Below are 15,113 nucleotides of genomic sequence, written 5' to 3' on the forward strand. Positions count from 1 at the left end.
ACACACACACACACACACACACACGCCTGTGGCAGCCAGGAAACAGCGGTCCAACATCCCAGATTGTACGGACGGACGGGGGGTTGAACTCCATAACAGGAAAGGCTGGACAATCAGAGGAGGTTACTGTCCACACGCACACACACACACAATGCACACAGTACCGACTGACACTGACAGCGGAGACAGACCATACACACAGTATAGAGACAGTAGAGACTGACAGACCACCCGGCAAATGTGGAGCGTTAGTTTACTTTTAACATTTAACAAAATGGCCTTTATAGCATTGGTTCTCAAAGTTGGGTTCCCCAGCAAAATGTGTTAATGTAGCATCAACAATCATTTTAACCACTTTATCCATTTTTACGTTGGCTATTCAAAAACAGCATATCTACAAGCTCTGAGCTTGTACATCTGCTATTTTTGAACATTTTCTAAAGTGTTTGAAAAGTGTTTAATCATTTCGATTTGTTTTTAACACAAATCTTCTCTTCTTGGGGGTCCCTGGCACAAAACATTTTCAGATGGGGGTTCAAATATAAATCCATTTTGACACTTTCTGAGTCAACTCATCACTATGTTTTTACTGTGTACAAAGAGTCACTTGATTGGTTCTCTTCTCCTCTGCATTGGTTTACTCTGCTTTCTACTAGTCTGATTTGATGATTTGTTATCCTTTCATTTCATTCAAATCATTACTCTGCTCTGTTCCTCTCTACTCTATTCTATTTATGATGGTTTTCTATTGTGTTCTGGTCAGTCTTACAGCGTGTTCTGGTCAGTCTTACAGCGTGTTCTCGTTCTATTCCATTCTACTGTTTTGTTTCTACTAACTCCACTCTATTAAGTCTTGTGTCTGTTTCACTGGGATGTTATGAGTTCTCTCCTGAATAGATTTTCAATGTAATTAAATTAAACGAAAATAAAATAATAATACATATATGCATATATATATATATATATATATATATATATATATATATATATATATATATATATATATATATATATATATATATATATATATATATATATATATATATATGTATAATATAATGTATGTGTGTAGGCTATTTAGAATAGTATGTAACAGGTGAGCCGACTTCACAGTAGCCACCCACACACACCACTTTGCACTGCATCCAGTTGTGAACAAGGAGCTATGATACTACTCACAGTCACTCACAATTATATGCCAGGAGATCAAACACAGTGACACTATCATTACAATCATTTCAGCCGGAGCCGAAATGCAGATAATTATTTTGACAGCAACTGTAGGCTAAATACTGACATAAGCAGCTTTCTTCTCTTTATAATTACAGCCAGGCAACAACATGAACTGTCACACACACACCACAGACCGCATCACCAGCCCGCCAAACAACGAGGGTCAAGACCAAAGAAACGACACGCACTCACAAAGATGAACATGAAAGAAAACTTAGTGGAACTCTGACTCACCGAGAAACTCTTTCTTGACTGGGTGATTTCTGAATTCCGCACGTAGAAAACAAGCCGCCTGCCGCCTTAAAGTGACTTTAAAGTGTAGGAGAGCCGTAACCGTCAGTGAGTGAGTGAGTGAGTGGTTGAAGTCTTCTTGACGTTATAAACAAACGGAGCACATGGAGGAGAGGAAAGGAGAGGAGAGAGCCACTCCTTCAGCAGCAGGTCTCCTCCAGCCTTCAGCGCTGTGATGGAGCTGTTCTACTGAATACTACCGCGCCCCCTAGTGGGCACTTTATAGTTAGGTCCTAACCCAGTGTTTCCCAAAGAATGGTTTTGAGACCCATTTTTATGGGTTGCGAGAAATATCCTGTTTTTTTTAAAAGAAATGCATTTCCTAGATTTGTTTCCACTAATACATAATATAAAATATATATATATATAAAGAAATACATTACAAATAATTTAATTTAATTTAATTTAAAAACTTTTTTGTGAGTCATGGAGAATTCAAATGTATCTTTTCTTTTGGGTCAGCTGAAATGTTTAGGAACTAAACCAATGGGTTAGGAGGTGGAGGGAGACAGGACATAATTACCAAAGACAATTAGGCTACTGATGCCGCTTGAAATCAAGAAAAAGTTTTGTAATACATAAATAGTCTTGTGAAGCATCAAACATTGTGAAATATGAAACTAAAGATTTTTAGTAAAACCTCAAAGGTGATGTTTTCTTTCCAGCAGTGAGAATTTATTTATTAAAATCTCCGGATAGGTGGCAGTTGTTGGATATTTTATCACCCCTTATTTTACCTCAGAGTCAGAATACAATTGTTTTTATTTTTTACTGTTAAAGAACCCTGAAGAATTGTGTATATTGGCTGAAAGACAAAACTTTTTGAATGTGTGTGGTGTGTACAATTACTCAAGTTTGAGTAAGATTAGCACCACCATGTGGTCAAAAGATGCAAACATTTGCAGAACGCAATCTAGGTGCCAATGTGCCTTGGATGGATGTTATTATTGAACAGTATGGTACAACGAAATGATTATGCGTCCAGTGCAAAAAGAAAGTCATAAAGTGCATAGAATATTGATCATAAAAAAATAAAAGTCATAATATCTTTGAAGGCCTTGGCTTCTTATTAGACCAAGTTGACGTTTGTGGTAAATATAGACTGGATTGGTGGTACTAGACAGTGGTGAGTCTTTGACATGGAGAGATGATTTCCTCTCTGAGACAGAGCAGCTGCCATACCAAGCTGTGATACATTAGGTGAGGAATGATGCTTTTGATGGTAGGTGGTTTATCAGAGTCTGACTGGTGAGATAGGTGGGCTTTCCCCTCTGCCTCCTCCTCCTCAGGAAGAAAAGATGTTGGTGGGCTTCTTTATCAGTGTAGAGCTGTTGAGGGCCCAACAGAGGTCTTCTTTCTGATGTTGTTATCATGAATCAACCAGAGTCCAGACCTCTCAGGTCTGCTTTCTGTCCCCCACAATCAGAACTAAACGTGGACAAGCAGCGTTTGGTTTTTATGCACCACATATCTGGAACAAACTTCCAGAAAGCTGGAGGTCTGCTACAACTCTGTTATTTTACATCAAAGCTAGATCTTTCTATTTGCTACTGCCTTTTACTGAGTTTTGTTTTCTATATATTTGTTCGGTTTTTATTTTACAATTGTTTTGATTCATCTTAATGTATTATGTAAAGCATTTGAATTGCCTTGTTGGTCTTGGCCCAGAATGAACGAGGGCTCTGCCTCCCAAAACACCTGCTATACAGCCAAAATATATGATTCCTGTGCATGCTTCAAAGCATGCCAAAAACGTATTTGGAAACATGTTTTGGACCCTGGGAATACATTTTCACGAATACAGTATATTAGTCAATATATATTTTTGTCCATTTCTTTCTTTTCAAACACATGAAATATAATATAGATAGGGGGGAAAGGAGAGGGCCTAGTATAGACCCCTGGGGGACTCCCTTCAACAAAGTACATAGGATTTTAGTTCCTGTTGAGGAAATGACGTGCTTCTCAACGTTTAGGTCCAACTCTGTTCAGCAAGTGTCCAGGGTGTCTCAACAACATTGTTGATTACAAAAATAATTACCGGTAGGTCAGAAAGGAACCTTGGCATTCATTCAGTGTTGATCACATTCATTCACTGTTGCTAGTAGTAGTGTTGGTCAAGTGAAGAAAAATTCAAAACAAGGACAGCAGAATTCTTTTCAAGGCAAAGTTTCTTTCAATTTTTTTGTCTTTTATTGGCAAATGCTTGAAATAAAGTCGTAGCAATGTCTATGTACACCCCTCCACACAGTGACAATGTCAGAAAGCCTAAATTAAACACGCATCCTAAGAATAACTGATTATATGATCGTTGATACGCACACTTTTTTTGTTTCAAACATACACATACTTACAGTATTTTCTGTTTTTTGGTTCAGAGACATCTAAAAAGACATTAAATAAAACAATACAATAATATCTATTGCGTAAAATAATTTCACATATCAAAAATGAAAACTCGAGAACAAAAACAAAACATGCAAAGTATGTAGTGCTTCTCAACCTTTTTCTTTTTCTGTCAAAAAAAAAGTCTTATTTAACAAAAGGCAGACAGACCAACATACAGTGACAAAGCAGTGCCCTACACAACAGTGGAGCAGATACAAAAGAAGATAATGTTATATAGATACAGTAATTAAAATCATTAAAAAACAAACAAAATGAATGCCAAGTTGTATTTTTTTATATATTCGTATTAATTTAATATAATGTGCAAAGAAGCTCTTTCATTTCCTACATTGTATAATGTGTTGTTTTTAAATCCCTACTACTCAACTCTATTCTACAGTCACAACACACGCGCTGCAATCTTACAAGCACTCCGATAAGCGACAGAAACTGTCCTCACACAAGTCACACACTGGTACACAGCACCACAGCGTCTTGAGAGCATTCATTTAACTCACAAGTGTAAAAATTGACCTTTCGGGTCCATTTGTACACTCTCAAGTAAAACGTGGTTTTGTTAAATCAACACTCAGGATTTTGGGTGTGTTTATATGAAGATCGTGGGCTACTAAGCGTTATTTTCCACCCCAGCTCTGATGAAAAGCCGCATTTGATTTATTTTGTTTGCCTGCCTGTTTCGCAAATACAGCAAATTTGTCTGTGTATATAACTAGTACATTTATGTATGTAAGTGTTGTCTAACCCTTGTGAAGTCACTGTCTCCTCACTGTCCTGACCAGAGTAGCCACTGTTCTTACTCTGTGTGAGTGCATTCTGCTCCAAGTTGAAGGCCAGACGCCAAACATTCGCCTCTCATTTCCTTGTCGGGATTTTGTGCCCAGTATTGTCCCAGCTAGTGGACAAATGGAGTTTTACAAATACAAGACAACTGGTGTATTTAGCTATAGAGGTGACACAGTGTAGGGAAGTGGGGTGAACAAGCATTTTAACCACTGAAGCCCTAATCAAAGAAATTCAAAAATAGCTCAAGCTTTATAAGCTCAAGCTTATAGATCAGTTATTTTTGAGAATATTTCAAAATGTATGAATTCACCCATAATGGCATGGCCAAAAAACAGGGACGTCAGGGTCAAAGCGGTTTACTTGGAAACCACTTGAACTGAGAGCACCCCCGGTTATCTCCGTAAAATCTAGTAGATAAACCGTTCAAACTGCTCCTGGGTCATCCGACAGGCTGACAATGCTAGCGGCGTGTACTGTAATATAATGTGCTTACAGGGTAGGAAATCAATCCTACATTGTGACCTCTGCTCTGAAAACAGGCTGAGAATCGCCTTTCTTTTTTTCTTTCTTCTAAAGTAGACGAAACGCAGCAGTCCGATCCAACGGTCATTGGATGAACGTCACTGTCAAATGTGAGCCTCATTTGGCCAGTGCTGCTAGAGCCATGTTCCCTTCCTAGACTACGTGCACTGTGCATATAAAGGTAGCCATTATATAAAGTAAATGTCTGACAAAGCCATTTAGTTCTGGCTTTCATACAAGGTGATAATATGATACACAGTGTTACCTAATGGTTCTGTGTGTGTGTATGTGTGTGTGTGTGTGTGTGTGTGTGTGTGTGTGTGTGTGTGTGTGTGTGTGTGTGTGTGTGTGTGTGTGTGTGTGTGTGTGTGTGTGTGTGTGTGTGTGTGAAATATGTAAAGGGGTTAAAGGGGATTGAGTATTGCACGTGTATATTTACAGTAAATGATGATATAAATTACTGTAATTACGGTAATTTCTTATATTTTAGCCCGTTTTGCCAGCTCAGTGATAACCAGCAGTTGGCTATGTGAGAGTCAGGTTGGGACTTACGGTACAATGAAGTTACAATGAAGACAAACTGTGATAAACCACAACTGGTAATCTACGTAGTAATCTACGTAATACTGAACAAAACAAAGAACTAAGAAAGAATTGGGGGTGGGGGTGGTTTAAGAGAAGAAAATCAAACAAACGTAAAAACAATAATCATTTAAAAATAAATCTATTACTAGCCTGTACTACTGTTGCTGCTGTCCAAAAGGAAATAGTTGAGAAGATGGCATTGAAAATTAAACAGCGAATGAGGGGTGCTTGAGGAGTTAACCGCACTGTGCTTCCGTCTTGTCTACAACGAGGCAAGTGTGTTTATCACCAAGTAGTATCAATTAATTTATCAGCCAAGCTTCCAATCACCTAATGAACAACGACTGGCTTTTGTTTTTTGTTGCCTATATTAAAGTTTAACCTAACTTCCCAATAAACAGCAACAGCCAGTTTAAAAACTCCATCCAAATGATAACAGTAAACCCTAAGTGTGTGTGTCCCATCCTGAATTCTAATAGTAAATTCTATCTCTGAGGTGTCCTCTGCTATTTGGAATCTATTGTTCTCTTTACTGACCGTGACGATGTGAGCAAGGCAAAGGAATAGAGGGGAAAAGAGAGAGACAGAGAGAGAGAGGTGGAGGGCAGGAGTAAGAAGAGTACTAGTAGGCAGCTAAACAGAAGATAGGTGACATTGAGAAGCTTGGGCGGAGTGAGGTTAGAATCAGGGCAGGAAACCAAACATTTTTTGTCCACCATACATACAGGCTGATGGATGGCAAACTGCAGCAGCCAGGTGCACCACATATGCTTTTAAGAATAGAACAGGACCCTTGACTGATGACAATGTGGCTGGGTCGCATAGGCAATCTTAGCAGCCAGGGTCAAGAAACTACCGGCCTTTGACCGGTGGCTAGCATTACTTTCCCCTCTGTGGTGACAGTATGAGGGAGAGTCGGTACTGCGATTCTTAACCCCACATTTACTCCTCCTTAGTCCCCACCCATCCCACCCCACCCCACCTTCTCTCCTCCTTTCTCCTCCCTAGCAGCCGAAGGTCTCCTGCGAGGCGTAGACCATGTAGAGGAAGCCGTCCTCGTCTCTCTCCTGCTCGTAGATCTCGGAGATGGACGTGGACACGGACACCATGCTGTGCTGGTTGACCAGCAGGAAGAAGGCCTGTGTGGGGTTCAGCTGGAGACGACGCCTGGGCCAAGAGGAAGGGAGACAAACAAAGAGAGAGGGTGTGGGTGGGGGCAGACAAAACTACTACACACGTTTTGTAACCATACAGCCTGATCTCACAGCAAATTCATAGATATCTTTAGTTTTTTCAAAATTCTAAGCTTTCATTTCGTGAGAAATTGTTAAAGGGCAAGACCACTTTGGTAGAGGTTTGGGTTGTGAATTTAGTTACCTTTTCATGATGTAACTCCAAAAGGAAAGAAAGAAAAGAAAAACAGTACTGGGTTTGGTGATGTTCTATAATGTCTGAACCAACTTTGTTTGTGTTTGTTTACGTGCTAAAAGAGTGACTTTGAGAGCTGTTTCAGCGTACAATGTAAGTCAATGATGAGGAGCATATTTTGAATTATCAATGTCTAATCAATGGAGCAATTATTTTTGATTTCTTGCCTGCCTTTGGAGTTACATCATTGCAAGGTAACTACACAACCCAAACCTCTACCAAAGTGGTCTTGCCCTTTAAAGACACGAGTCAGTCCTGACTTTACAACAGATATAAATAAATGTTCCTGTTCTAATTATTAAATAGCAACACATAAATGTGTATGCTGTTTTTGTAAATGTATCAAATCTACCGATAGCAGCTGTCATCTTAAACAGGATATTGTAACACTAGATGCCGACGCTGTTATTCTGTACGTTACGCCTCTGATTCCGGAACGCCGGCATGCAAAGTAAACGCACACGCAGTTGGTTTGGTTCTGTGCATAAAAGCAAAGCTGGAATTAATTAATGGCTCTTCATGCTATTATTGCAGGATCTCTTATGTAAGTGGCTAAAAGGCTTGTGGCTTCACATTGAACAGGATGTAGCTTTGTGTCATGTGATTGATACTGTAACTGTACATCTTTCAACGTGTGAGTTTTCTTGCAGCAGAACTTTAAAGGGATATTTCACTTTCAAAAAAACGTTTGGTCATTTTATCGTCTCCCCAGGCCTTTGCGAGCCCCCCAGACAGTTTTTAAGTTGCTCGACTCACTATTTAGATATTGTATATTCATTTTATCAGACACGCCCCCTTCCTATACAAACTATTCCTATTTTTTGGAAAAAAAAAAAAAAAAAGTCAAATAAAATAAATGAAAAAAATAATCTGAAAAACACGGCCCCCTCATGCATTAGGAGGGCAGGGTGAGTCACCAGAACCAAGGACGGGTGTTTTTGATTAATCTAGCATGGTTAAAATGGAGTTTGAAATTACAATGGGTTTGAAAGGGGCTTCCTATACAACTCTTAAACTATTATAATTAAACTTTAATAAAATATTTCATACATTTTCACTTTAATGACATATCTATATCTACAAGATAACAACGCAGCTTGTAGATCAGTGCTATTTTCGCTATTTTGAAATGAAAAAGAAAGAAAATGTGAATTTTAATTGTTTAAAACATTTGCCCAGAACAGGGACACCAAGGTTAATGTGGTTAACTGTGTGTGCACACTGTGGTAATGTGACCGTGAACTCCTCCAATAGAAATGAATGGGACTGGTGTGTGCAAACAGTAGGGGTAGAAACACATTACTGCTGGATTCCTAAAGTGACCACGCTCATAGAGAAGAGAGGACAGGACAGGACGGATTGGAGTTACAAAAAACCTGAGAGAGGAATAGTGAAAGGACAGGATGGAACGCAGAAAATGGAGAGAAGCTCACGTGAATACAAGATGTTCTGTTCTTTCCAGGAATGTCAAAGTGCTTTCCAAGCATCTCTAAATGGGAATATGTGTCACAATGATCCTGAAATAGTAACACTGGTCTATCTGGTCTGACGACATTACAGTACGTGTATAGGTGTGACACCCTCCCCAAGACCACACAGTAGGGGCCACAGGAATACATGGGGAAAGTGGGAATTGACTTACACTTGTAGATCTGCTATTTTCACTATATATATATATTTTTTTATATACATTAATAATAATCGAGGCAAAAGTTTGCAATAATCATGATATTGATTTTAAGTCATATCGCCCAGCCCTAGTACCTACCTATGTTATTTGAACTGGGGACCACCCACCCCGATAAGCATTACATTTTGTTTGACTCCGTTCCACAGATAAATATTGTGAAAATTGCAAGGCGTTGTGAGCTTGTAGATCAGCTATTTTCACAATTTTTGCCTCTTTCTTAAATGTTTGGTATTAAAAAAAGTCTTAAAAGTCCTTACATTGTCATTTCACTGTCATCTGGGGAGCCCCCCAAATTCTTCTGGGGTCCCACAGGTTGAGAACCACTGGCCTATTTGACTATGGACAAAGCTCTTAACCCTCTGATGCAGCACAGGGTTCAACCTTGTAAACAAACCAGTCAGCAGGACGACTTGGAGAAACCTGACACTCACACGCGTGTCAGCAGCACTGGCAAAAACGCTCACGCACTCTCTCAAATACCAGCACAAATGCACAAGCACTAACATGCTAGCTAGTGGATAACACCAAACACACACTTAAACCATCAACAACTCTTTTTCCGACCATAGATCATAGACTACACTATGTGCCACTATTGACCTTGACCTAGCCTTGATGACCATGCAGTATTATGCAAAGGTTAGATGTAATTTAGATAGCATTTTATATTGTTATATTGTTATTGTTATATATTATTATATATTATATTGATTAGACTGATGCTAGGTTCTTGGTTTACCTACTGTATGACCCTAGATTACTGAGGAACTACACTTTATGCATTTGATGCATGCGTTTAACTTGCTTACTGTGAGTCGCTCTGTATAAAGAGCGTCCGCTAAATGCCTAAATTGTAAATTGTACTATGTCCACTTGGGTGTGTGTAATTAACTCCATCAATGTTGTGTCTTTCATGTTGTGTCTTTATACAGTAGGTGTAGTCAGACTCAGAGAAGCATTTTACCTGATGATCTTGACTAGTTCACTCATGTTGACGTGATCAGGAACAAGGAACTTGGTCTTGTCCAGAACAGGCAGGCACTTCTCTCCCTTATATCTCTCAATAATCACCTAGGGCACGGACAAGACAGTGGTTACATTTATATCAGACTCGGGATGCATATCGCATTAGAAAACCTGGCTGGAAGCAGCTAATTACATAAATGAATTTGCATAAACATTTCTAGTGCTAAATGGGGGGGGGGATGATGAGTCTGGTTTAACTGTGTTTAGGTAGCCCAATATTCACATTAATACCATGAATGGAAAGAAGCAAATTTACACACACACACACACACACACACACACACACACACACACACACACACACACACACACACACACACACACACACACACACACACACACACACACACACACACACACACACACACACACACACACACACACACACACACACACACACACACACACACACACACACACACACACACACACACACATCTTGCTGTGGTAAACTCATCTAGAATTCAATCACTTCCAAATGAAAGATCATAAAGACCAGCTTACAGGGATCTTATTGGGATGCTGCTCGCGGATCTGCTGGACTTCTTTGCATCGGTCAGCTGTGGGAGACAAAGACAGACAGGCAACCCATTGCCATGAGGACCAAACTCAATATACACTATATTTTCATCATATCGCAATCAGAAACAGCTATCGTCTCACGTGCAATTCACCAAGTTTCTCAGGTTTAGATTCAAGTACGTGTCAATTTAAAGATTTACCATCTGAAGAACTCACCAGTTTAAATTGACTGTGAAATTAAACAATAAATGTAAACATTTAGCAAACTACAAAGAGATGGGAGATTTCCTACATTACCCGTGATGCACTGCACATCCAACTGGCAGGCACACTTGCCCCTTCTTCACTCTAGTTCCTCGTATTATGGCTCAATATACCTGAATATAGTTGTAGTCTTTCAATTCTACATGGCTGTCATTTACAGTAGCCATTCTGAACTGTTCTCTATTTGCTCCAAAATACAAAGCCCTAAAGGATTAGTATTAATGAGGCAACTCTGATATTACAATTTTCACAGAGCGGATCAAATTAATCTAATCTATGATTATTGCTATTGTTTACAGAAGCTCAAACTGCCACACCCACTGCCAATTGTATTATCATCATGACACTCAGTCAATGTTAGATCTCATATCAATAATGTTAAACAGCAAAAGTGAAGCGATTCTCAGTCATTAAGGTGTAATAATGTAATAGATGTATCCTGAGTGGGGGCAGAGCAAGAGAAGGAAATAAAAAGTTGTAGTTTTCAAATTCAAAAGTGCCAAATGTGTCATTTGACACATTTTCCAGAACTTCAGAAATTTAAAATAGCCACAATTTGAACCACAGAATGCATTTATTCATCGATGCGGATTTGAATGGAAAACAACCCCCCTCCCTGTGTACTTCTTTTAGGTTTTAAAGATATATTATAGCCTGACTAGGCTTTACCAAGCTTTCAGAGGGATTCATTTAATAATGATGAGCATATAGAGATCTAGACAAAAGATGGTATCAAGAAACACATCCCTTCTACTGTCTCGGATTTCCGCCTCGCTCTAGGAATAGCATCTCCTTCAATTAAATGTATTCGTGACAAAGACTGTGGCTGGCAGCTTTTGGACGACATGACAGTATGCTGCAGAGTATAGAAAACATTCAAAGCTGATGATGATTCACATCCTCTTTTTCAATCACCATGTATAATTTTCCTAAAGCCGTACAAATCTCTTTGTGACCCTTCTCCTCCCCTTCATGTGTGAGGTGAATTTTAATCGGAGAAATCAGTGAATGTGCACAGCTGTCAGTCTGACGCATTCCTCAGCCAATAATTTGATGACCGGGTCATCGTCATTAGGAGACTCAGTAGAATCCTCTTTGAGTCTCCTACCAGAGACTCTGCTGGTCATCAAATTATTGGCTTAGGAATGCGACAGAAATTAAAAATAAATCTCCATGAATTCAAGGCATCATGGGGTGTGTAACTGATAGAAAATACGTTTTTTTTTGGGGTGAACTACTGTGTAAACCTTTAACTCCAGTAAGCTGTTGTACTAGATGCATATTTGTGTTTTGTTGGAATTATTCTATTCTTGGCCTATGAAAAAAAAACGTATAATAGAACTTGCATTTACACACATATGTGTATATAAATTGCACTGGCGTGGCGTTTTAGGTTGCCTCCTTATTCAGCAGTTTTCTCTGTGGGCAGCACCTGCTTGAGGTTTGGGATCATGGTTTGTGTTTTTCCTTTACACACGTCTGCAAGGTAAAGAATACCCTAAGCTCTATTTCTGAACAAACAGAGATATACTTTCCCAGCATAAATAAACATGGTCCAAAGCTCAGATGGATCTGAGAGGCAGCCGTAAAGTATGAAAGCACCTTTTGTTTTGTTCTCATGGTATTTTCTTCGACTATGTGAAATACAGAGCAGCTCTGTGTGTGAATGCCCCCTACCCCCCTCTCGCATATTACCACAACAAGGTCTAGGCCACTAAACTGAATTAAACATTTTAAAGGTTTTAATCAGATTAGGGTGCAACAGTTAATTGAACTAATCTATTTAATCGATTACAACAAATTATACATTTTAATAAATGAATACTTTTTTTTGAATTATTACTGTTGTTTATGGTTTATGTGATCAATTGGAAAAGTAATCGACAGAATAATGGCTAAGCATATAATCGATAGTTGCAGATCAGATTGCTTTCAGGCATGAAAAATGTTCTTCCTTTGTTGTATGAAATAGCAGGCAAGCTGAATGCTCCACCTATCCCTAGAGGATTGGTCTATGTAAATAACAAGGCTAAAGGCCTGTGTTTATGGCTCAGCCTCCTAAAAGCAGGCCTTCTGAAACTATTTCAAAACCAGGCAACAGCCGACATCTCATTCCATGGCACCAACATTGTTGCCAGATTCTGTGAGAGAAACAAGCGTAGACAGGTCTACAAAAACACCATGATCACACCCACCGTCCATGGCACAAAATATTTTCAGATAGGGGTTCGCGGACAAATACAATACAATTTGAGAGTCCTTGACATGAAAAGGTTTGAGAACCACTGGCTTTAAGAACATTAGAAAGGAAGCCAAATAAGCAGCTACACTTAAGAAACAAGCCCAAACAAACTGCAACATGCAACTAGCCAACTACCAATATTTACAAGAAACTTTACAGAAAAACAAGCTCAAAGTCAGCCATGATAAGCAATATGTTGTGGGTCACACTGTCTTGACTTTCAGCTGTCACGGTTGTAGAACTCAATACTATGTGTGTCAGTATGACACAGACTGTCTGTGTCACAAACCAACCAAACAAACAAACAAACAACTTTGCTGAGGTGAAAGACAAGAAAAGATAGTACAAGACACAAGGCCAGGTTGTACTGTCTGAGCATTCTCAGTTAATGTGAAATCCAAAGTCATATTTTTACATTTAATTGACACATCAGCCAGTCATCTTTTAAAACAGTGGTTCTCAAAGTGGGGCCTGGGGACACCCAGGGGTCCTTGCGGGGGTTCCATGGGGGCCCCCAGCAAAATGAGTTAATATAGCATCAAAAATCTGTTTATCCACATTAACCCTATACATCTTCTATTTGAAAATGTGATGCGTTGTGAGCTTGTAGAAGTCTTGCATGGGGTCAGTCCCTGCTCCTGGCATAAACTGTTTTCAGATGGTTGTCCGCGACCAAATATATATTAATTTGGGGGTCCTTGGCAATGGAAAAGTTTGAGAACCACTGAATTATAAGTGATCTCCTAAAAAAAGGGGGTGTTTGTTTTCCTTCTCCACACTGCACTGTTGGGTTAGGACATGATATTATGCAATGGACTGACTCCAGGCTCCTCCCTCCTCAACATCCAGGGCATCATATTGCAACATAACTAACCCAACACGTGTACAGCCATAATGTGTCAGCAACAACTTGTTTTTCTTTTCCTAGTACTGTGCAGTGGTGTAAAGTAACTAAGTACTTTTACTCAAGTACTGTACTTAAGTACAAATTAGAGGTACTTTTACTTTACTGGAGTATTTCCAAATGTCAGTATTTTCACTTCTACTCCACTACATCTCAGAGGAAAATATTATACTTTTACTCCACAACTATTTGACGACTTTAGTTACTACTTTGTAGAAACATACAGTAACCACTTCAGCTCTGTATACGTTGTCCATCTAAAAATAGCCGATCTACAAGCTGGCGAACTGCGATGCATTGTGATCTTAGATCTGATCTGCTATTTTCAAAAGATTTTTATACACTTTATACATTTGAAAATGTGTGAAATGGGACCTTCTGCATAATGACTCACAACTTTTGGTACTTTAAGTACATTTTGATACCAATACTTTTGTACTTTTACTCAAGTACATTTTGAAAACTGGTACTTTTCCTTGTAACAGAGTATTTCTACATTGCAGTATTGATACTTTTACTTAGGTGAAAATGTGAGTACTTTTTCCACCACTGGTACTGTGTGTTAACATCATAATCATGAACATATGCCAAGAATCAAACGGTCTTAACCGTTAAAGAATTAACAGGCCTTGATATCCCTCAGTCCACATAATGTTATACTCAGATGCTTCAACCCTGAACTCGTTTTTGTGATTATATCAAAAGAAAACGGCTGAACAATAACAACCGTCTCACAACGTGTCGCAGAATTCGCTGGGTCACCGATTTCGTCGTAACACCAGGGCTCGGCCCGTTGATTTAAACATCCATAACACCCGGTTTGAAACACTTGTAACGCTTGGAAAAAACGTTATTCCAACCTTATTACATTATGTCCCGTTTATCATACACGATAAGAGCTCATTAGCCTCCTGAGTGGCTAGCAGGCCGAGCTAACAACAAGCTAGCTAAGGTTATACGAGCGTTTGGATTGCAACTATCTGGCTGCTTTTCTTACCAAATGTCCTCCTTTGTTTGAAAGGTCTGTCGGAAGGCATCTCTGTCGATGGTAATACAATGTATAACTTAATGAAATATATGAATAATATGTAATATAAGGTGTTCCACTTGCTGCGTATTGTTCAGTCTTCAGTGTGTGTTCTTCTGTTCTAATGTGAACCCAAACACACTAAACAAAGCAAGTCGACCAGCCACTGACTCAATGACGTCACCCT

The 15,113-nt window shown here is 39.2% G+C and overlaps 2 protein-coding genes across 3 annotated transcripts in view; both read right to left on the reverse strand.

The window, feature by feature from the left end:
• The window catches only part of LOC311049786 (semaphorin-3D), a 129,316-nt gene extending 127,733 nt beyond the window's left edge, over nt 1-1,583 (reverse strand). For both annotated transcript variants that reach the window (XR_014601231.1, XM_084063631.1), the window contains exon 1: nt 1,468-1,583. The gene's annotated coding sequence lies outside the window, so the exon portion shown is untranslated. The remainder of the gene's footprint in view (nt 1-1,467) is intronic.
• A 2,103-nt stretch (nt 1,584-3,686) lies between these two features.
• On the reverse strand, nt 3,687-15,075 carry map1lc3a (microtubule-associated protein 1 light chain 3 alpha). The gene is made up of 4 exons (XM_084062628.1): nt 14,897-15,075; nt 10,472-10,527; nt 9,906-10,012; nt 3,687-6,990 (listed from the first exon to the last, which is right to left on the reverse strand). Exons 1-4 carry the CDS (start codon nt 14,934-14,936, stop codon nt 6,828-6,830), a joined length of 366 nt encoding a protein of 121 aa, XP_083918754.1. The 5' UTR covers nt 14,937-15,075; the 3' UTR covers nt 3,687-6,827.
• Nucleotides 15,076-15,113: the final 38 nt, after the last annotated feature.

This window comes from Gymnoscopelus microlampas (assembly GCF_963454915.1).
Source record: "Gymnoscopelus microlampas genome assembly, chromosome: 7".
In the NCBI taxonomy this organism is placed as follows: domain Eukaryota; kingdom Metazoa; phylum Chordata; class Actinopteri; order Myctophiformes; family Myctophidae; genus Gymnoscopelus; species Gymnoscopelus microlampas.

What these genes read in the sequence shown, in the direction of transcription:
- map1lc3a (XM_084062628.1), bottom strand. Translation starts at nt 14,936, where the DNA reads ATGCCTTCCGACAGACCTTTCAAACAAAGGAGGACATTTG. An exon ending in CAAACAAAGGAGGACATTTG is followed by an intron (nt 10,528 to 14,896) that starts GTAAGAAAAGCA and finishes TGTCTCCCACAG; the next exon opens with CTGACCGATGCAAAGAAGTC. An exon ending in GAACTAGTCAAGATCATCAG is followed by an intron (nt 6,991 to 9,905) that starts GTAAAATGCTTC and finishes CTCTTGGCCCAG; the next exon opens with GCGTCGTCTCCAGCTGAACC.